Below are 23,759 nucleotides of genomic sequence, written 5' to 3'. Positions count from 1 at the left end.
TGTGACTGGTTCCGGCCAATAACATGGGTACAGAAGAGAAGCCAATCTTCACTAGACTTTGCATAGGTGGGAAGTAAGTCTTTAATGCAGGAAGCCACTGGCATTTCACGTTCTGTCTGTTGTGGCATTCACTAATTACCTTGATTGATATACCTCTGTCACCTCTCTCACAATCCTCCTCACCCACCCCCATTGTAAACTGGGAATTAGGAAAGGATGTTACACTGTGTTATACTGGGAGGATTTGGGTGCCCAGAATTTTATACAAAAGGCAGCCTGAATTTTAAACCAACAGAGGCAATGAATAAAGATCGGGCTACCAGATTAGTCAGAGACAATAAACCATCACCAGAGGATCCTTCTTAAGTTACAAATACACCTGTGGGCCCCATGGACAGCAACCTGAGAACATGCCTACCACCTCTATCCCACAGAAGAGGTTTGCATTCCTTTATCGTTTTTGCATTCTTTTTGTTATCTTCAAAACATCTGCATTTAAAGGCCCCTCTCAATAACAATATTATAGAGATAATCTGATTTGGGTTAAGGCAACCAAAATTCCCCGAACCTTAACTGGTATGATTAAGTGATCAACAAGAGAAAAACAGGAAAAGGCCAACAAGAGTATTTTCTTTTTTTAAATTCAGCCTAACTAGGAATCAAAGACATTTAAAGGAAAACAACAGCAATTTGGCTTTTTTGAATATTTCACTTGGCAACAATTGTAAACATGATAATACTGAGATTGGCAGGAATATGCAAAACAACATTCTGCTCATGTTTGTGAAGCAGAAACACAATCCAGCAAAATCCAGAGGGCTGTTTGGCAATTTATAGGAAAATCTTTAAAATATAAACATGTGCCTTGGCTCAGCCATCCCACTTCTAAGAATTCAGCTGAAAGAAATCACTGACAATTATATGAAAGTGCTAAAAAAGTTTACGGAAAAAAACGGAAATAAAAGATAAATCTAGAGGTGGCCATTTAGCCAGATGGTTAGGGTCTCAGTTAAAATGCCTATGTTCTTTGTCGAAGTGCCTGGATATAACATCTGGCTTTTTGACTTTTGACTCTAGCTTCCTGTTAATGAGGATCCTGGGAGACAGCAATGATGATTCAAGTAACTGGGTTTCTGCCACCCACATGGGAGACCTGGATTTGAGTTCCTGGTCCCTGGCTTCCACCCAGTCCTGTCTTACCAGGAGGGTCAGAGCTGTTGTGAGTATTTGGGGAGTGAACCAGGGAATGGGAGCACTCTGTCTCTCTGCCTCTCAAAGAAATAAAATGTTTAAGGGAAAGTTTACTTCGGTGCAAAAAAAAAAAAAATGAAATCCATGTATAGGTTTCTCTGGTATGCATTTTTCACAAACTTTTTGAACTATAATATATAAGAATAATATACCTTTTCAAAAGCACATATCTCAATGTATTTGATAGCAAAACTATAAAAAACAATTATTAAATGATAGTTGGTTAGTTCAGTATATTATAATACATATAACGGAACACTCTAGAGTAATTTCTAAATTTTTTTTTAAAAATTCTGGCAAGTATTGAAATATATTCATAAGGAATTGAAAATGGAAGAAAATACCAAACTGTATGTACAATAAAATTCCATTTTGAAAAAATGTACTGAGATGTTTATCTCAAGATTATGATTTTTTGGCATCTTAATCTTTTCTTATTATTAAAGATTTCAGAAAATAAAAGAACAAAGATTCGAACAAAAACTCTTGATATGGCAGCAATGTAAACTATGGGTGATAATGATATGTTAATGCAGACTCATCAATTTTAACAAATGTATTCATCTGGTGGGAGTACTGATAGTGGGAGAGGCATGTGTTAGGGATGAGCATAAATGGCCACACTTTGTATTTTCCACTCAACTTTGAAGTGAACCTAAAACTGCTCTGAAAATTAACTTTGCAAATTAAAAAATAATGAAGTATTAAAAAAAAAAATGGAGGTCCAGCCATGATCCAGTACCATTTCTGCCATTTTTCTGTTGATTGAAAGTAGTCCAGGACAGACCAATTGAAGGAGGCACAATGGTAGGGGATAATTTCATGTGTACAGTTTTATTTCATTCCCTACGCCTTCAACAGTGTCTCCAACCCAGCAAAAACACTTTAGTGTTTCCATTCCTCTTGGTCCAAAGAACAAAGCATTTATCAAGTCATCTTGTTAGGCAGGAAGTCAGATATGGCCTTATGTGTGTGTGACAAAGGCCTAAAGAGAAGATGTCTATGTCCAGCATCTGCATCTCAAAGTCATCCCAATAACGTTTCAGGGGCAGCCCAGTGTTTGCGTCCTGCTCTGCCCCCTTCTACCCCATAACCTGCCAGGTGGAGGTCCCCACCCCTTCTGCCTGATAATCTTCCAGATGCAGCCCAGTATCTGCATTTTAAATACCCTTTTCCGGATCCTGATTCTCTAGGGGGTCTTGCTCACCCTTCCTCTAAACCCAGGGCAGTGCCAGCTAGGCTTCCTCCTGTCTGATACCTTCAGGGAGAAAACTCAGATAGGAGTTTTTTTAGTATTTACATCCATAAAGTTTTTTGTTTCAGGAGGAGATGTGTGAAGACAATGACCCATCTCCTTAACCATTTCCCTCAAACCCCCCCCCCCTCCTACCCCCTACCCCGGCCTCAACTGGACTGTGCACTCAGCCCTCTGCCTCCAGGCTGAGCCACCCGCCTGACCTGGTCAGGTGTATTCTCCACTCAACCATGTAACTTCGCTCTTCCCCAGTCTGAGCGACTGGGCACTCTCTCTCAGGTTCTGTCTGGAGAGGTGCCCGTCTGTTCTTATGGATGTCCCTACCCTAATAAACCTTGCTATTTTACTTCCCACTACTCTCTGTCTCACGCCTGAATTCTTTCTTGCAGGAAGACAAGAACCCTGCCATTCACCGGTAACAATCTAACATTTAACTTTATCTCACAACATGTTGCCCCATTGTCTTCCATACACCAGCCACCCAGATTTCCTATCAGTTCTTTAAAAAAGCTGTAGGGCTTTTGTACATGCTTCTTACATATGCTAAATGTTCTTTTCCACCAGCTAACTTGCCAGTTAATTCCTACTCTTCCTTTAGGATTTGATACCATTGACTTCCTTATGGAAACCTTTCTCAATTCCTCTGAAAGATCAAATTACTTTAATATACAAACATTCCTTTCTCAGAACCTAATCCACATGTAGTTTAATTGTATAATTATATAAATCTTAGCATGTAACTCAATTACAATTTTACATGGATTGGACGACACTTTGAATGCCTTCTGTCTCATTAGTAGACTCTAAGTCCTGTAAGGACAACAGCTCTGTCTACTTGTGCTCATCAGGTTGTCTCCAGTACAAGTGCAGTTCACGACACATATACATTAAGTTGATTGTAATCTCTGTAATCACTGTGAGAGGAAGATGTGATAGCCACATTTGGGCAATATGAAAACTGAGTCTCATAAAGTTTAAGGGATTTGTTCAAGGAGCACAGATATTTGATTGCAAAGTATTTGCTATCTGATTTCAGCCTGAAGGAATGCATCATTCCAAGAACTAGAAAGTACTGTATGGCACGTAGTACTTATCTAGTACAGACTTATTGAATGAAGACATTTTTCAGCAATGAAAGAAGGAATGAACTACAAACTGCAATGTGATTTTTCAGTGTGAAGAGCATGGTTTTGACTATGGCTCTGGGCAGGGCTCCTCTTTTTTTTTTTTTTTTTTTTTTTTTTGACACGCAGAGTTAGACAGTGAGAGAGAGAGACAGAGAGAAAGGTCCTCCTTTCCGTTGGTTCACTCGCCAAATGGCCACTACAGCCAGCGCTGCGCTGATTCGAAGCCAGGATCCAGGTACTTCCTCCTGGTCTCCCATACGGGTGCAGGGCCCAAGCATCTCCACCACCTTCCCAGGCCACAGCAGAGAGCTGGACTGGAAGAGGAGCAGCCAGGACAGAATCTGGCGCCCCAACCGGGACTAGAACCCAGGGTGCCAGAACCGCAGGCAGAGGATTAGCCAAGTGAGCCACGGCGCCAGCCTCCTTTCTAATCCTTTGTGCCTCAGCTGAAGGTTGAACTGTATGATTTCCATGCTCTGAGATTCTGTGCTGCCAAACTCTCTCACCTTGGGCTTCTAACAGCAGGCACCTGCACGTGGTGGCAGAGTTACTTAGCAGCCCAGATTTGACTTTGTGCTTTGGATCATTTTTAATGTATTCAAACAGCAATTATCACTATGCAACAAGAGGGAATTCCAGCAGTTACATCAAGATAACATATGGTGGCTATAGAAGCAATGGAAAGTTACTGCAGGATGTTAAAGCAGAAGGAAAACCTTACTATAACCCTGACAGGTGACTCTCTAACCTGTAGATATGTAATATAGTTATATGCCAGGGAGTAAAAACATCTGGAAAGCATTTTGGAGTTTTTGGTTCCTGTTGTCAAATGATTCAGAAACTAATAAAAGGGAATCATGAATGCCCAGGTAATTCATTTCTGGAGTTAAAGGGAAACAAAAAGGGAAATTATTTTCTCCTCCCAACAAATTTGGGGTACTCAGTCTAACTAGTCAGAGGTGCCCTTCTTCTAGCCCTCTCCTAGTCAAATTCCCCACTGAAGTTCATAACCTAGAGCTGCTAGCTTGACTTCTCCCCAGCTCCCTGAGAAATCCCATGACTCCTCCAAGGACCAGCTCAAAGGTCATTTTCTCTTGGAAGTTTCCACAAGGCTCTTGAGATGAGTTCAGTGCTACCTCTTCCAAACCCCTGCAGCACTTATGTACACCCACTCAATAGTACTGTTGACCAACTGATTTATGTGAGAGTTATTTGTCTATCTGCTTGTCTCTGACTCCTGTTCAATCACCCCACTAATCTGCAAGACCTTTGAAGATAAGAATGATGCCTTATTTATCATAACACATGCCAAAAACACAGTTGCGTGTCTGAGATTTAGGAAGTCTATTGAGTTCAATTCTAGACGGCAAATAATAAATATTTAATGTATTGTAATGGACGAATGGATCCTATTACAGCCCATATAGCCAAGTTTATCGGGAGTTTTTTTGACCCCACTTTAGACACAAAAGAGTGACTCCAATGCTAAGAATTTCAAGCTGTCTGATATGGCAATAATGGAGTTGTTAAAAAGAGAAAAAATCAGAGTGTATTCCCTACCATTTAGCTAAACTGATTAAACTATTGTTCTGTGCCAGAAGCAGAACTAGAGTTTTGTATGCATTACCTCATTTAATCCTCAAACAACCCTAGGAGGCATTATTCCTAATTTCAAATAGGATAGTTTAGGTCTATGCGATTAAGTTATTTTTGCCAAGCCAGAAGCCTAGTAAGCAATAGACAGGGCTGAAATTTGAACCCAAGTCAACCTCACTCCAAAACTTGAACTCTTTTATCACCAAGGCACTCTCCACCTAGTTTTAGGGCCAACCCTGGTATGTGATGAACTATGAGTCATAGTCCTTATTCTTCTTCACCATTTCGTTACTTCTAACTTACCATTAACCTTACTCACACACAGTCTTTCTCTTGGATACTTCATCATTCTACTTGGAAGTCCCCTCATCACCTCTCTAGCATTTACTACCAACATTTTAAGGACTCTCTTCACCTAACAATATGCTCAAAAATGCTTAAGGATAAAAAAGTGGTCACCATCTAAAGCCACATGGCCAATAAGGGTAAGATCCCAGAATGAACCCAAGTCATGTGGTTCCAGCACCCAAGCACCATCCTTAACTTCCTTAGAGCATTTTTACATTGTTTGCAAACCCACAGGTCAAAGTGTGTAGGGCTATGTGAGTCACTCAGTCAGTTTCTGAGTTCCTCCAATTATAATAACCAAAATCACATTTGTAAGCAAATGCCTTCATTTCAAAGAAAACAAAATCCATGTGTTTTCCTGTATGCTGCTGTGGTCAGACAACAGTGGTCAAATGGGCCGTGATGCAATGTTACCTCATCCGTCTTCTCCAGGCGGTCTGGGTTCTGCTCTTATTCCTAACTGGCAAAGCCCTGCATTGGACTTAGTCCTTTTAGGAAAACACCGGTAACTAATCTTAAACCTGTAACCTCGTGCCTGGTTGGTCATTATTTTCTCATTTTATCAAAAGACAACCATCTACCATCACAGAATTTCTACACAGAAGCTCTTAATGAAGTACTAATGTTTACTCAGCTTTTGTATCAGATGCCAGACACTGTGCTAAGCTCTCACCAAGATCCCTTACATCATCCTTCTGTTAGCCCTGTTGTGACGAAGAACTAAACTCTACGAGGCTAAGAACTTGGCCCAAGGCCCTGTGACCAGGTTCCATCTGAACCACTCAACTTATTCACAGAATCTGCTGGCACTGTTCCAGTCTCCTTTTCCCCTTGTAATTAAGGAAAGAAAAGATATCCAGATTGAACTTTAAAAAGAAAGAAAAAAGGAGACCAGGCACTACGAGTGTGTCTTGCTTTGATACACAGTTCTCTGCAAATGAAGACACTGACTCCAGTTCTCTGCAAATGAAGACACTGAGGGGCAGTGGTAATGGTTGAAGTCATCAGGTTCCTGCCACCCACATGGAAAATCAAGACTGCAGGCTCAGCTCCCAGCTTCAACCCAGCACGGGCTGATTCACCCTGTTTGTTGTGGGGATTTAAGGAGTGAACCAGAAGAGAAGAGTGCTCTCTCTGTCCATCTGTCTCTTTCTGTCTCTCAAATAAATAAAAATCTTAAATAAAGGAACAAGATTAAAAAGGAAATAGAGTACCTGATAAGGCCCAAGTCGTCTCCATTCAAATCCACCATTTTCAAGACAACCATTTCTTTGTCTGTATTTGAAGAATACCTAGTCAGTAAAACAAATGAATTTAGTCAATTGTGTTGCATCCTGGCCCTCCTGTATGACAAATAATAAAAGCTGACACAAAAACAAAAACATGTTTCAGTAACTGAGACTCCCTGGCAAGCAGTAATCCTGCGAACTGTATTCCCTGTCTCATTCCTTGGCTAAGGAAATGGTTTACAATCAAAGTTAGGGGCACTAAGTCAACCAATGGGACCTGAAATAATATATGTAATGTTATACAACATATATGTATTTCTTATCAAAGGGAAGTATCTTTGAAATTCTTACCTATAACAATTTTTATAAGAATTTCTTAAAAAGACCAGAGAGTACACAAAGCCAGATCACTCAAGATTTGCAATATAAATGTTATTTTATGTCCTTTCAAGAGAAATCAGATTATGTTTTCTAAAAATAAACTCCTTTGAAAGCTTTGAAAATACACAGACAAATCTAAAATGTCAAGTGGAAATTGAGATATTATTTTGCACTGCCACAGTAGTCACGTGCTTCTTTTCTATCACAAGTCAACATCATCATTAAAAAAAAAAATCATCATCATCATCTTCCCCTCGTCTTTCCATTCAATGTCATTGGTTTTATTTCTTGTTCTTTCTTTCAGATTTTTTATTCTTTTATCTTCTCTCTCTTGTCATAGTCTCCTGGACTGAGATGATTTCTTCTAGATAACATGTAATAAAAGAGCTATTCATTAATTTCACAAAGACATGATATGCACATTTTTATCTCCTTTTTACAGATGAAGAAGCTGAGAGCCAATAAATTAAGATAAGTGAATCACTAAAGGTCAGATGACTAGGAAATTATAAAGCTAAACAGAGACCACATCTGTCCTAATTGCAAAGCCTAGAGCCCTTCAAATATCCACACAACCTCTCAGAGTCAACAAAGTGGAAAGTGATGCTTGCTTCTGAATTTACTTGTTTTCTGCTTGACTTAGATTACAGCATGTTTTAAAATCATTTTAGTTTCATCGCCTACTCAGGATCCCACCACATTCAGCAAGTAGTAACCCTGGACTTGGACCTGTGGCGATTCCCTAAGGGAAACTCAATGGTCTTGTTTTAACAATTCTTGCTCACCTTGCTCTCTCTGACTGTGGATTCTGAAGATAAGAATAAGGGCTTCGGTTGATCTGTGCACCATCCACAATTCCTTTATTGATGAAGATTTTGCCTGGTTTCATATTTGTATGTGCTATCTCAATGCTCTGAAAGTCAAAAAACAAAAAAAGGAGTTGTGAGCTTAGAAGTCCCGTTGGGCATAATGACTTAGTCAACATGAACAGAAGAGCACTGGGAACAAGTTCTTCTGTCTCTAATCTGTCTCCCCTGTGGGATAAAAGTTAGAGAACCATTTGGGCAGTGATTGGAGGTGAACTGAAATGGCCTCCAGGGTTGAGATAGAGAAAGGGATGAGGATAGGGAATCACAGTGCTGAGTAAGGGTTAATCTGAAAAGAGTTCCTTTTCCTTGGTTCGCAGGACTATTGAGCCATGCACAATGAGCAGTTTCAGATGGCCAAAAATGTGAAGTTTGACTCCTACGACACTGGGACAAGATGTGTTAACATGTAAGCGTCCTCCTTACCCCCACCCCACCACTCTATAAGGCTGAGTTTTTCAAAATTTTTTGCCTAAGGGCCACAATAAGAAATCATCTTGTCATCACAACTTAATTCACATAGAAATATATGCACCGTAAACCAAAAGTTCACAGGACAAATATTCTTACTATGTATTAGATGTATGTTATCTTCCAAGCTGTTTTACAAAAGTTCTCTTTTAAGGAATGCTGATTGCAATCACTGAAACTGACTTTATAAGCCATTAATACATTGCTCCCCACAGTTTGAAAAATATCATCATAAAGAAATTTCTGCCTTTGCTGTTTGGATTCCTAAAATGTGAGGGTGACATTGTGAAAAAAAGAAAATAGAGAGAAACTATGCCTGGAAGGCAAAGGAATAAAGAAAACAGTGATCAAGAATCCTATGAAAGAAAAGAAAAAGCTGGAAGACAAGGGAGAGAAAGTACAAGCTACCCACACTGGGAATGGGAAAGGGGTAACAGGGTGATGGTTAAAGCACCAATAAGGTCTATATTTGCTCTAGAGTATTTGAAAAATCAGGATACATGTTCATAAGTTGGATCTTCTTTGCTGTTTGGGAAATGCAAGGAAATATTAGAGTTGTTTTGTAATTACTTTTCGTTCCTTGATTGGTTTCATTTCATGTGACTTTGTGCAGACCATGGTAGACTTTATAATCTGTAACAGTTGCATACAAAATGCTTTAGATGACTACACAGGGCAGTAAGCCATAGAACCCTCCTCTTCCAATTATCAATGCTACAGGCCTAACAGCCACAGGCCCACCAGAAGCTGAAAGGGAATCAGGAAGTAGAAAGCAAGGCAGGTGCCAAGACTGTGCTCAAATTCACGTTCCACAGAATGTCTCTCCTTTTCACATCAAATCACTCCTAAAGCACTTGAGAACAGGGTAGAGAACAGTTACCTCTGGGGCTCTTTGCCTACCTTCATAATGCCATTGACCATGTACTCAAAAGTTCGATTGCTAAATCCTTCGCTGGCGATCACAAATACAGTGTATTGGAAATAGCCAGCAGGACCTGAGTGCGTGTGAGTGCCACTCAAGATAACATTGTCTCTTCTGTACAGGGAGCCATATTTGCTTTGTAGTCTGTCCAGGACCTTCAGAGAAACGGAAAAGAATAAGAAGAGAGAGAAAATAGGATTCAGAATGAGAAAAGGCTCACCTTCAAAGTGGCTCTTCATCCGTGCTTGAGTATCTCATCCTAGTAATATCAATAGTAATTGCAATAACTTAACATTTCATAGATTCTTGTATGTGCAAGCACAATACTACTTTATATACTTTGTCATTTAAAAATCTTTATAATAACCTCCAAGAGGTAGCTATTGTTAAACACACTTTTTGACTGAAACATTGAAGTATACAGAAGTTATAATTGCCCACTAATCACACAAGTGGTAAAGCTAGGCTCCAGATCCAAGTCTTTCTAACTATAGGCCAAGTAGTCTTATTCTATATTCATTCAACATACTGTACTAATATGTACGCAATGTTCTAAGCACAAGAGACATATGAAATTTCAACCTTGAAGATATTTTTATTCTAATGAAGAAAGATAATAAACAAGCAAATGTATGATAAATAATGTATATTGATAAATGCTATGGAGAAAAACATTGCTGGATAAGAAAAAGCAGAGTGATGGGTGTTACTGAGGCAAGATCTTTCTCAAGAAGAGTCGTCTTCCTGCAAAAGCTTAAGTGAACAGCTATTCATACAATAGTGGAGGGAAAATCATCCTAGGCACAGTGACCAGGCTTTGCAAAGATCTGTTAGCTACTCTATTGCTTCACTTCCCAAAAGGAAGAATTCCATATTTGCTGACACAGACCACCACACTGACTGGGCTAGGGGAAATCAACCACTATGACGTGAGGACACCTCAGCAATCCTGTGGAGAGGAACCATCTTGTCAGCACTAACTTGCCAGGCCCTCCGGTGAGCATCCTGAGAAGCACATGCAGCTCCAGTCAAGCCTTCAAAACCCTGCAGCCACAGCCAACACCTGAGTGCCACTTCATGGCCCCAAGTGAGGTCACAAGTAAGAATCGTGCAGTGCAGCCACTCTGCGATTTCTGACCCTAGAAACCCTGAGAAATAATATAGGATTACTGGTGCTTTATAAGTTTGGGGATGAATTCTTGTACAGCAATAGATAGCTAACACAGAAACTTGGTGTCAATTGAACTAGTCAATCAGTGAGCACCCATATACATGACTAGTGTCTCTATATGAAATGCACATACTAACAAAGAGAAAATCAGTGATGTTACTGATTACCTATTTCTGATTATGCTTTAATTGGTGGTAATCTGAAAGTCTGGTCTTATTATGACTTCTTTTTAGATCATTAAAATGATCCAACAAAAGAATCAAACCTAAGGCAACCAACAGCAATGCTTACCTTGAGTGTGACTATTATGGATTCAATAGAATTTAGCTCATGCATACATGTAAACCTCAAGGTCTTATGTTAACAGTTAATGGCTAATGCCAGTGGTTCATGGATTCGGGTGGAAACATGATCCAATTACAGCAACTTAAGGTGGGGGTCTTTGAGAAGTGAGTGGATAGGATTAGCTTACTAGAGTAGAGTGCCATGATCAAATCATGATGGCACAAGGACAGACACACTGAGGGTGAAGGATGGCTTTGCTTCATGGCTTGCCAAGTGATCATCCCTCTGCACTCTCTCAGCCATTGGCAGCCTTCCCCAAATACCAGACTAATGGAGCTGTTCAGTCTTGGACTGTGAACCTCCAAACTATAAACTTCAATAAACCCTCCCTCGTAAGTGGTTCCTCTCAGGCATTTTAAAGTAAAGAAAAGCTAGCTAATAAAGTGGCATAGAGAATTTCATAAACTGTCTCTCAGAGGACATGGTTACAAAAGCCCTCATTTGTATTGTTCGCTAATGTGGTGATATAAATACTACCACCTTGGTCAATTCCAAGCTGTCATGTTCAATAGCCAGCTCACAGCACTCCTCAGTCTCTAACCATCCATCGTCCTGAGCTAGTGCAAGCTGATTCCAGAAAACCATTATTACATGAAGCTGCTTACATGTTATGCACTTCACATTCATGAAGACATTCATTCAACCTCTTCTGCTTCAAATGGAGAGCTCCACCACTCTAATTCCAGGCACGGACCCACCAAAGCAGAAAGCAGATTTTATATGCCATCTTGCCTCACTAACCTATTCTTGCCCCAAAGCCCAATTATTGGGTTGCCATGGCCATATAAGCAATTCTATACTACAAGGCAAATATGAAAAGGAAATACGATATAACCAAGTCACACTAACAACCCTGTAAGCAAATAGTCTTCATTCTCCATCCTAAAAAGTTGCTATGTTAAATCTGTTTTATCCTAACTCTAGTCCCAACTCCTTATCACTCACATATTCTCCCAAAATATGAGGGTTCATCATAAACATTAATAGAAAATGTGTATTACCAAAAAATTAGGAAAGGATTTCCAAAAAATTTTGTACCAAAACTTTTTTAATTTCTTTTTTCCATTAACTTTTTGAAATACCCTTACAACTAACACACTCATGAAGGAGAAACAGCTACAAGAAAAGGAGAAATAATCAATGAAGGGACATCATGAAAGTTGAAGTCAAAAGCTGATATTCTGAAACCATTCTGCAACCAAGATGGAAGGGTTTTGGGAAAAAAGAAAAAAAAAAAAAACACAACTCAGCTTTAAAGCTCTCTTCATCCCGCCCATTTTATACCTAAAGGACTGCAATTTAAGGAATTAAGAATTAAATGTATTTTTCATGTCTATCTAGTTCTTAAAAAGACAGAAATTATGTCTTGAATTTCAAAATGAAAAAAAGCACTTCAAATAGCACACAGAAATTTTATCCTAAACCACAGTCTCTGATATGAAGCCAGACACATGGGTCTCCTGGAAAAAGGAAAAGGAATCGAAATTAAAAACTTAATCATACACTAATAATGCCAGCAAACTGCCATTACAAACAGCACGGCTACCACTCCATGAAAGGAGGGATATTTTAACACAAAACAGAGCAGATATATCGGTGTCTATAGCTCACTTCTTTGTCTTCAGGGTTTTTTTTTTTTTTTTTTTTTTTTTTTTTTTTTTTTTTTTTGACAGTCAGAGTGGACAGTGAGAGAGAGAGAGACAGAGAGAAAGGTCTTCCTTTGCCGTTGGTTCACCCTCCAATGGCCGCCACAGCCGGCACGCTGCGGCCGGCGCACCATGCTGATCCGAAGGCAGGAGCCAGGTGCTTCTCCTGGTCTCCCATGGGGTGCAGGGCCCAAGCATTTGGGCCATCCTCCACTGCACTCCCTGGGCCACAGCAGAAAACTGGCCTGGAAGAGGGGCAACCGGGACAGAATCCGGTGCCCCGACCGGGACTAGAACCTGGTGTGCCAGCGCCGCTAGGCGGAGGATTAGCCTGTTGAGCCACGGCGCCAGCCCTGTCTTCAGTTTTCATTCTGTTTCCTGATGCTGACACTCTTGGGATCAGGACACAAAAACTGTTAGAAAGTCATTCTGTTTTCCTGCTCTGCCTCACTGCTCAGAGATCTTCCCTAATCTCCATTCCATGCTGGAAATTTCATCAGTCCAAAAGCTGAGGCTGCAAACCTACCTAATGCCAGGTGTTATAAATAAACTTAATGGCACTTACTTAGCTACACTTATTTTTTCACACCTTCCCTTGGGTTAACTTAGGATAACTAAACGGATTCATTTTAAAGTCCTTCCCACTGGGTCTTAGATTGCATGGGAAAGTAAAAATAGCAAGAGGTCATTAAATGATATCCATTGACTCCATGGTACCTACAAAACACACATCAAACCCCTCCCCCCTCCCCATTCCACTCCAAGTCTACTTTTGACTCTTCTTTGGCTGCTAATGACCCCACCATTCTCCTAAGAATGACTTTGACTCCTAAGAAAAGCAGTATAGCGAAGGAGTAATGAGCAAGGGACTCTGGCACCAAGAAGTCCAAGACTGAATCTCAGCTCTGCCAGTTCCCCATTGTGTAAGATTGGGTAAAGCATTTAATCTTTGGAAAGTTAGTTTACCAATCTGTCAAATGACAAAACAACAGTAAGTCCCTCAAGGAATTGTTTGGGGGATTTAACAAGTGAATATATTTCTGGTACTTAGAATACTACCTGGCGCATCATGAATACTATGCCCGTGCTAGATTTATATCTGTTCATCTTTAAACCTCATTAGCACTTAAATTCACCTTCCAAAACCCTGTAGTGTCACTGCTATCCCATTATTGGTTCAAGATGTTGGGATACAGGGAAAATTGTCAGGCTAAGTTTGAAAACCCTTCCTACAACTCCAGCTCCCTTTTCTTGTATGTTAAGCCCTCCAACACCTCATATAGCTTCTATGTGTTTAATCCTCTCTATTTGAATGACCTAGTATAACTGCTGCTTTCCTAACTGGACCCTCACCTATGGAGCCTCAACACTAATTTAAAGAATCTGCCATTTGTGTCTTCAGCTCTGTTTCAACTTTATTTCAGTCCATATCAAAAATCACTGTCTGATTAACCATTCTAAAGCATAATTATGTTTACATCACTCCGACACTCAAAAGTTTTCTAAGACAGTTGGCATTTGACCTAATGGTTAAAATGCTGGGTTGGAACACTCACATTCCACACTGTTGTAGCACAGTATGTACAGCTGTTGTAGCATTTGGGAAGTGCACCAGCAGCTGACAGTACCTTCCCCACCCCTCCACCTCTCAAATATACAATTAATTAACTTTCAAAAAATTGTTTTTAGTTTTATAAAACTCTATGTTATCTACAGAATTAAAAATAGTCTGACAACTCAGACCCTCCACAATTAGACCAACACGCATTCATTCACATAGATTTCCCACTATACACCTCCATATATCCTCATACAACTTCTCTTGTCACCTCAAATGGGTCTCTATCCCTTCCTTGTACCTTTCTGTTTTCATGTTATCCCCTTCATCTGACCTCTCTCCCTCCCAAATTTTGACTGTTTAAGATTCTGCTTACTCAAGTATTATTTCCACCATGAAAATGTTTTCCTAATTTCCATTTCTTGAATCCCCTTGTGACGATCTTAAAGACTATATTCCACAAATTCTTTGACTCTTCTCCCTTTGAGAGATAATGGCACTATGGCCCAGCAGGTAAAGCCACAACTTGGGATACCTGTATACCACACTGGACTCTAGGTCTGGCCACTCTGCACGTCTAAACCAGCTCCCTGCTAATGCATCTGCGAGGCAGCAGATGATGACCCAAGTACTTGGGTTCCTACCACCCACCTGGGAGACCTGGATGGAGTTCATGGTTCATAGCTTTTGCCTGGCCTAACCCTGGCTGTCTGTTGTAGGCATTCGGGGGACTGAACCAGTAGAGGAAAGGTTCTCATTCTCATCCTTATTATTTCTCTTTCTCTCTCTCTCTCTCTCTCTCTCTCTCTCTCTCTTATTCTTTCAAGTAAATATTAAAAAGAAAAAAAGAGCTAAAGCTTCATTTGCCTAATCTTGACCCTGGCCACAGGGTCCTGTTAATAAACAGAACAAAGTGAAAGTAATGGGTGTAACTGACAAAACTAGGTCATAAAAGGCACTGTGGCTTTGTCCTTGCCCTTTCTCCTGGGTCACTCACTCTGGAGAGTGAGGAACTGGGCCTTCTGTGCACAGCCAGAGTCGTGAGCCATCTGAGAAGCAGATCTTCAAGCCCAAGTCAGGCCTGCAGATGGCTGCATCCTTTGCCACCATCATGACTGCAAAAGAACCTAAGCCAGAACCACTCAGCCAAGCCAGTGCTGAACTGCTGACCCAGAGACCATATGGGATAATAAATGTTTATGGTTTTAACCACTGTGTGATGGGGTATTGTTACACAGTAATAGATGACTAACACACCACTGTACTTTTCTCCATTGAGTTAGTTATCTGTGTGTTGCAGTCCTTCCTTTCTTGCTATCCCCCAATCTGTTAGTGATCTCACAGGGGACATGGATTACCAATGTGGTTTCTGAAGTGAATAGTGAATGCCTTACAAAAATGCATTGTTCTCCTAACAGAATAGAAAAGTGTCTTTAAAGAATGTGGGCTGGGGCCGACACTGTAGCATAACAGGTTAAAGCCCTGGCCCGTAGCGTCAGCATCTCATATGGGCGCCGGTTTGAGTTCCAGCTGCTCTACTTCCAATCCAGCTCCCTACTAATTCGCCTGGGAAAGCATCAGAAGATGACTAAAGTGCTTGAGGTACCCATATGGGAGACCTAGAAGAATCTCTCAGCTCCTACCTTTAGCTTGGTCCAATCCCAGTTCTTCCAGCCATCTGGGGAGTGAGCCAGCGGATGGAAGACCTCTCTTTGACTCTACCTCTCTCTGTAACTCAGCCTTTCAAATAAATACAAATAAATCTTAAAAAAAAAAAAAAGAATGTGGGCTCTGGATTTACCTGCATTCAGACCCCAATTCTACCATTTGCTTAACTGTGAACTTTGAACAGTTACTTACCTTCTTGAAGACTCAGTTTCCTTATCCATAGAATGACAGTTACAAAAGAGGAACCTTGGAATTGTCAATGTATGAGTAGTAAAAACACTTAATGCCACGCTCATGTTCCCACAGATGGGAGAAGCTTCCATTCTACTCTCTAAGAGGGAACAATCTTGGAGTAATACCATCCCACCAACACTCATATTGGCCTTGCACACAGCAGAAGGAGCAAAGTGGTGAACTGGTGATGCTGATAGAAACTAGCACAGCATAAATGACAATTATGGTCACTGTTCCAGTCAATGGTCCGCCTTCTGTTTCTCACATACATGAACATATGAGCAGACATCATCAGGATACATTCTCTTTGTGAACAGATCCCATGCAGAAAATATAACCTCATCAGGGCTTAAAAATCAACCTAAAGAGCTAGAACTAGAAGTCCACATCCATTACTCTAGTTCTCTCCTTCTCTCCCCCACTAACCCTCTCCTCTCCTTATCTCCTTCTCTCCCCTGTCCTCCTCTGCAATTTCTTGTAGGCCCCAGGCAGCCCAGGACTCCCCATGTACCTTTCTTCTAAGCTCAGTTGTACCTGGAGGTAGAAAACAAGGTCCAAATTTGAGATAAACATAGAAAAGCCTGCCATATTCTACCATGCTATGAGAGATTAAGAGATATTCTTTTTTTAAATGTTTGTTGTAGAAATTTTCAAACCCACACAAAAGTAACCTGAGTAATATAATGAACTCTCATGTGCTTATCACCGTATTCTGCAATTATCAATTCACAGGTAGCCTCGCTTCAGTGCTGCGTTTTCATTCTCACCTAATTCATTGCATCTGTTCTCAATAGTCTGAGAACCTGAAAGAGGAGTGAGTGATTAACTGGCACTCTCAACTGTCTAACAAGCAGGTTAAGTGAGAGAATATACGTGAAGGTCACCTGGAACAGAACAAGCTTTCAAAAACATATTAGCATGAACAATGACGATAAGCCCTCAGCAGAACTGAATGCAAGTTTTGACCAAGATAACTTAGATTGAGAAGGTAAGGATCATTCTCCTTGTAAGATTGGCTGCTGGACTGCCAAGAGCTTCTAATGTTAAAGGTAGCAGAAACTCACTGGAACCAAAACCCATTACATTCACCCACAGACTTGTCTCTAACCCCCTCGTTTCTTCCTCCCCTCTGTCACTTACCTCCAGCCTGAGTCGTTGCGATACCATGCCTATGTCAATGCTGACAAACACCACTCGATTTGACCCATTAGGTTCCGCCATGATGAAAGCCCGGCTGTACAGCCTCGTGAGGATGCCCCGTGCATTCTGGCCACTTTTGGCATAGCCCATCTAAAGAGAAAGACAGAATCAGAGCCACACTGTCTCACTTCCCTGCTACCAGAATCTGGGCAGGGACATAGAAGAATAGACTACTTCGGGCAAAGGGGGAAGATCCACATGACACTATGACATTGAATGAGAAAACACATGTGTTTTCAAGAATAAAAAGAGAAGAAGAAAGCCAGAACCATCAGAGAATCTTGATTGGTTGGGGGCACATTGTGGCGTAGCTGGTAAAGCCACCACCTATGACACTGATATCTGATAGCATCTGACATGGGTGCTGGTTGGAGTCCTGGCTGCTCTGCTTCCAATCTAGCTCCTTGCTAATGTGCCTGGGAAAGAAATGGAGGATTCCTCAAGTGCTTGGGCCCCTGCACCCATGGGTGACCCAGGAGAAGCTTCTGGCTCCTGGCTTTGGTCTGGCCCAGCTCTGGCTGTTGCAGCCATTTAGGGTCTGAATCAGCAAATTGAAGATCTCTCTCTCTCTCTCTGTCTCTCTCTCTCTGTGTGTGTGTGTGTGTGTGTGTTACTCTTTGTAAACACTGCCTTTAAAATAAATAAAATAAACTTTTTTAAAAAACAGAAAGGCAAAGTATTGATCCAATTGGCAAAAGCTACTCATCGACCCATGGGCAAGGAGGGGATTGCCTGGCTCTGGAATTCTATTACTGCATTAGGGACCTTCTGGGGCCTTTCTGTTCTTTGAAACAGAAGCTTTTCTCCTGGATTCCCAAGGCACTACAGAAAAAATATATCCCCTACCTCCACCCTATATTGCCCAGCAACATCCTGGAGTTGGGAGGCATTCTCATGTTGGTTGTTTGCCATGTGATTTGACTTTCTGAAGAAAATGGTATATTTATGATTAAATAATATTTCTGAATGGCCCTTACCTTGAATTCTACCTTGTTATCACTCCCTAAGCCAAGTCATGTCTATTCTATGCCCTTTGTCTCACTATGTCACAAATCCACCAGTAAAAGCTATGTCCATGTCTTTAAATGTGGCCTGTACTGTTTGCTTTAGCTGTCATGGAAGTGTTCATTTAGAGTTCACATTCCAGAACACTAACTGGTAAAAGGGGAGAAAATCCCATCATGCAATGTCATGCTCAGGTTTCCTAGGGAAGCACTGACGTCAATGAGTATTTCAACCACCATAGGCAAGATGTCTCATGCTAATAGTCATCAGGCCACACTGGACCTGATTTGGTCTGCACAGTGCTGACTCAATCTAGGTTTCCAGTTTTAACTAGAATTGCCTACATTTTACAGGTGACAGGTTTAAATCGGCACATCTTCAATACAGAGATTTGTCTGGCTTCTCCCGAAAACACTGTCAGATAGGGCGGCCCTAAGCCCACATTCATACATGGCAGCAATCAGCTATAGCCATGTACTTTCTTTCACTTTCTGTGAACTTTATTCTACCAAGTCCTCACCACTTCCTACTACTGCCTTCCCCAGACTGAGGATACAGTAGACATTCTTCATCTTACACTGGCCTGGTTCAATCATTTGTGACATCTGCCCAACCCCTGCAGTATTTGAGTCTGCCTGCCCTGCCCCTTCCACTCATAAAATATGTGCAATTGTCTTTACAATGGAGTGATGATTGAATAAGTTTCCTCTTATTCAGAGCATGATACTCATAGTGCTAGACAGCAGCAAATTCAACAGAAAAGCTAGAAGATAATGATGATATGATAATCGGAATAAATGCAGGATAAAAATAACCAAATTCCTTTTTCAGCCTCCTTGAAGAACATGGAATTTACCTACCAAATTGATATCTGATACTTGTCCTGTGCAGTCAGCTCGCCCAACACCAATATGGTAGCCACTGAAGTTCTGAATCTCCGGGGTGCAGGTCACTGGAGCAGATTGGGTGGCCGCAGGGCCCTGTGTGGCTGGAGGGCTTTGGCTGGTCGAAAAATCAAGGTTTCCTGAATCTAAAATGCAGTCAGATATTTGAGAAATAGTTCAGCCCACTTATTTGTCAAATAGAATATGTAAGTTTGGATTCCTAAGGAAAAATTATTTGTATATTCTCTTATACGTAAGTTGCACAGTGAAAACTCTCAGTAACTCATTTGAAATCATAATTCTAATCAAGATCTCTTTCTTGGACTAGAGATATTTCAGACTACCAACCAAATGGCCTGCACCTTCCCATCATGAGCCATTCCTTGTCATCCCATTCCTTCCTCTCACTTCCGCTGCTCTTCTTTTCAGGGATCAGTTCTACTGTGATCTACTAACCCCAACCTCTGGGGATTTTCTGCTTCCATTCTTGTCATCCAGACCCCTCATTCCTTTCCTCTCCCCCAACCAACCTCCAACAACCCCACAGAGTCAGTTTCCACCTCCCCAGGAGCCAGCTCTGCTCCTCATCTCCAGGATGCCCCAACTCTCTCTACCCTGCTCCGATCTTCCTTGATCTTTTAATGAATTTTATTCTTAATGCAACCCAGAGCTCTATACACTTGCTGACTTGGTTATACCTTATTTTAATTACTCTTGTATCTGTATATCCACATCTACATATGTGTATTTATTCACACATACATTTCCTATTCTAACATGAATATCAAGGGAGGCAGAATGACATAAGAAGTCACTTACTGGGGCCAATATTTTTGTATAGCAGGCTAAGCTGCTGCCTACGATGTCCCCATCCCATATGGGCACCAGTTCGTGTCCCAGCTGCTCTACTTCCAATCCAGCTCCCTGATTAATGGCCTGGCAAAGCAGTGGAAGATGGCCCAAATGCTTGGGCCTCTGCACACACATGGGAGACCTGGAAGAAGCTTCTGGCTCAGATGGGCTCAGCTCCAGCCATGAGGCCATTTGCGGAGTGAACCAGCAGATAGAAGACCTTTTTATCTGTTTCTCACTCTGTCTTAACTCTACCTCTCAAATAAATAAATGAATCTTTAAAAAAATATTAGTCAGTTACCAGAAACAAACTGCCTGACTCTACCACTAATTAAACTGCTTAACAAATTTCACCCTAATTTGCTCATCTATTAAATGAAGATTATAATAACCTGTCTCCTAGCATTGTTATAAATATGTTAATTTAACAATAAATGTGTTAATACACATTAAGAATGTAGAAAAAGGCGAGTGTACAGCTTTGGTTTTCTTTACATATTTAGACATCCCATATACACAATTTAGTTGTTTGTTCTGTCCCCTGCCCTAGAAAACAGCCAGGAGTAGCCAGGGCAGCACATGTTGCTGTCATAAGGCATTAGCGGCCTTACAGTACTTAGATAAGCAGTTAACAGCTGACTCCTACTGAGATTCTAGAGCTCTAGAGCTGAAAATAAAATTATAGATCACCTGGTCCAGTCTCCTCAGTTTTACAAATGAGAAAATGAAAACTCAGAAAAGTGATTTAACCAAGATTCCTTGCAGACATTTAATCTGTGCTCAGCCCAGGACCTGGAGCTCAGAATCTGCTATTTAAATTTTAGATAGGGTTAGAAAGCTTGTCTTCTCATCCCCAAGCCCACACTATTTCATGACATCAAATATTGCAAAGAGGAAAAAAATACCTTTGCTATTGCCTCAATGCTATTAAGATAGAAATGTAGCACCAACTAAAACCAAACCTAACCACTTAGCCAAGGGCACACTCATTGCACTCTCGGAGTCTCAGTTTTCCCATATATAAAATGACACTGAAACTAGAACTCACCTTTGGAGGAACTTTGTGAGAATTAGACCAGAAAAGTGCAAAGAGCTCTTATTATAGTGCTATTTATAAAGAAGCCATTCAATAAGCAGGAACCACGACTAAGTGAATAGTTTCTCTCATTATTAAAACCTGCTGGCATCTCAGCTCCTGATTCTTGAAGAGCTAAAACTAAATGAGGCCTAAGGGTCCTTTAATTTCCAGCAGCCCAACACCTGCCTGCTCTCTAGCACAGAGTCTTTCTCTTCTTCTATATTTATAAGGAACGTGAAGAACAAGGACACAGAGAACACACTGGACGAGGGAGAGAACATGAAAAGGAACACAGAGGTGAAAAATGTCATCGCCATTCTCTCTAGCCGGAGGCCAGCCCCCTCACCCCACCCCCTCCTTACTTTGTCAGCATTCAATCCCTGTCTTCTTCACTCACTTAACAGGAATTTACCCTGACATGGAAGCAGAGGTTCCATTAAAGAACTACTGCCAATAATGCCCATGAAAGTGGCCTACAATTTTCAATATTGTACATATATTATATATGTATTATAGAATATATTATATATTATATGTAATATAATATATAAATATATATATGTTTGTGTGTGTATGTATCAGAAGATGTGTAAAAATCACAATTTCCAGCTTCTTTTGAAAAGCTAAGAGACCTGAGACTATGTAACATGACAAGAAGCAGCTAACAATCAGGAGGCGCTATGAATGCCTTTCACAAACTCATACCTGCGCTATCTTCCTGTTCCACCTCATTTACAGGACCTCATTGGTCCTTGTAAGGGTTTGAGTTTGAAATTCCCTTCTCTGGGCCAGCGCCGTAGCTCAACAGGTTAATCCTCCACCTGCGGCGCCGGCACACTGGGTTCTAGCCCCAGTCAGGGTGCCGGATCCTGTCCCGGTTGCCCCTCTTCCAGGCCAGCTCTCTGCTGTGGCCAGGGAGTGCAGTGGAGGATGGCCCAAGTGCTTGGGCCCTGCACCCCATGGGAGACCAGGAGAAGCACCTGGCTCCTGGCTTCGGATCAGCGTGGTGCGCTGTCCACAGCGGCCAATGGAGGATGAACCAAAGGCAAAGGAAGACCTTTCTCTCTGTCTCTCTCTTTCTCTCTCACTGTCCACTCTGCCTGTCAAAAATTTAAAAAAAAAGAAATTCCCTTCTCTAAAAGCTTTTCATAAACTGAGTGAAAAACTCAGCAAATCATTCATTCTTCTTTCAATCATTGGAGACAAGGATGTCAACAGTGAGACAAAGAGTCTAAATGATTAGAGGCAAAAACTTGGAGTACCTATTGTGGTGCAGCAATTTAGCCACCCCTTGAGACACCTGCATCCCATATCAGAATGCCTGGAATGGAATGCCTCCTCTGCTTCCAATCCAGCATCCTACCCTGGGGGGCAACAGATTGTGGCTCAAATACTTGAGTCTCTGCCACTCACGTGGGAGAATGGTTGCAATTCCTGGCTCCTGGCTTCTGCCTGGTCCAGCCCCAGCTGTTGTGTGGAATTGAGGGGTGAACCAGAGGAAGGAGGAGATGTCTCTGTGTATGTGTGTGTGTGTGTGCGCGCTACTGTGTCTTTCAAATAAATGAAAATGAATACATAAACTTTTTATATAAAGTGGACATTACTGGGCTTGAAAAACTTGAACTATGCTTAGATCAGTGCAGGTCAGAAAACCTATTAACTGGCAATTTGAGAACAAAGGTACACTTGATAAAGACTGATATCAAAGCACACAGGGCAATGCATGTCAAAGGAAAAAGGGAGATAGCCACCCCAGAGGGCATGAGTACACAATGAACTACCAGCAGACACCATGCCTTATCGGAGGTCCCTGATAATCAAGAAATTTGCCCAGGCCTAGGAAGAGCATCCCAGAGAGCCTATGAAACTTGCCTTTGTTGTTTTCAATGGTTCCACTGGTGATAAACAAGAGGCTGAGAAGGGCCACGGTAATGGCAGCCATCATCACAAGGAGGAAAATCAGGAATGCCTCCAACGCAGAGAAACTTCGCTTGGCCATTTTTCCTGAGGCAAAGCAGAGATGGGAGAAAAAATGGGAAAAAAAGAGAGAAAAAGAAACACAAGTTAAAATGCATACAATGTGGGGCCGGTGCCTTGGCTCACTTGGTTAATCCTCCACCTGCAGCGCTGGCATCCCATATAGGTGCTGGGTTCTAGTCCCAGTTGCTCCTCTTTCAGTCCAGCTCTCTGCTGTGGCCCGAGAGGGCAGTGGAGGATGGCCCAAGTGCTTGGGCCCTGCACCCGCATGGGAGACCAGGAAGAAGCACCTGGCTCCTGGCTTCAGATCAGCATAGTTCCGGAAGTAGCGGCCATTTGGGGGGGGTGAACCAACGGAAGGAAGACCTTTCTCTCTCTCTCTCTCTCTCTCTCTCTCTCTCTCTCTCATTGTCTAACTCTATCTGGCAAATAAATTTTAAAAAATGCATACAATGCATATGCTTCAAGCCTCCGAAGACTAAGATGTCTTAGCTCTTCCATATTAAGATACTACACTAAGGATGTCAAACAGAGAGAATATATACTGCTAGTTCCATATCCCAAGCCCATAGCAGACTAGCCCAATCAATTATAGCACTCTTTTTGAATAGCTCAGATATAGTTTCCAAATCCTACTCAAAAGAGTACTGTTCCTGGCAGCCACCACTCAGGATTTGGCATTCCTTGACTATTCA

The 23,759-nt window shown here is 41.4% G+C and overlaps 1 protein-coding gene across 1 annotated transcript in view; it reads right to left on the bottom strand.

Annotated features, from left to right (window-relative positions):
* The window catches only part of ASAH2 (N-acylsphingosine amidohydrolase 2), a 60,705-nt gene extending 37,619 nt beyond the window's left edge, over nucleotides 1–23,086 (bottom strand). Inside the window, exons 1-6 of the mRNA XM_062214882.1 lie at nucleotides 22,960–23,086; nucleotides 19,134–19,303; nucleotides 17,209–17,358; nucleotides 9,425–9,601; nucleotides 7,973–8,100; nucleotides 6,792–6,869 (exon numbers count right to left, since the gene is read on the bottom strand). Coding sequence (XP_062070866.1) covers nucleotides 6,792–6,869; nucleotides 7,973–8,100; nucleotides 9,425–9,601; nucleotides 17,209–17,358; nucleotides 19,134–19,303; nucleotides 22,960–23,086 — 830 coding nt within the window. The remainder of the gene's footprint in view (nucleotides 1–6,791; nucleotides 6,870–7,972; nucleotides 8,101–9,424; nucleotides 9,602–17,208; nucleotides 17,359–19,133; nucleotides 19,304–22,959) is intronic.
* Between the last annotated feature and the right edge of the window lie 673 nt (nucleotides 23,087–23,759).

The sequence above is a fragment of the Lepus europaeus genome, chromosome 17, assembly GCF_033115175.1.
Source record: "Lepus europaeus isolate LE1 chromosome 17, mLepTim1.pri, whole genome shotgun sequence".
NCBI classification, from domain to species: domain Eukaryota; kingdom Metazoa; phylum Chordata; class Mammalia; order Lagomorpha; family Leporidae; genus Lepus; species Lepus europaeus.
This window is presented reverse-complemented; position numbering and strand designations above follow the sequence as displayed.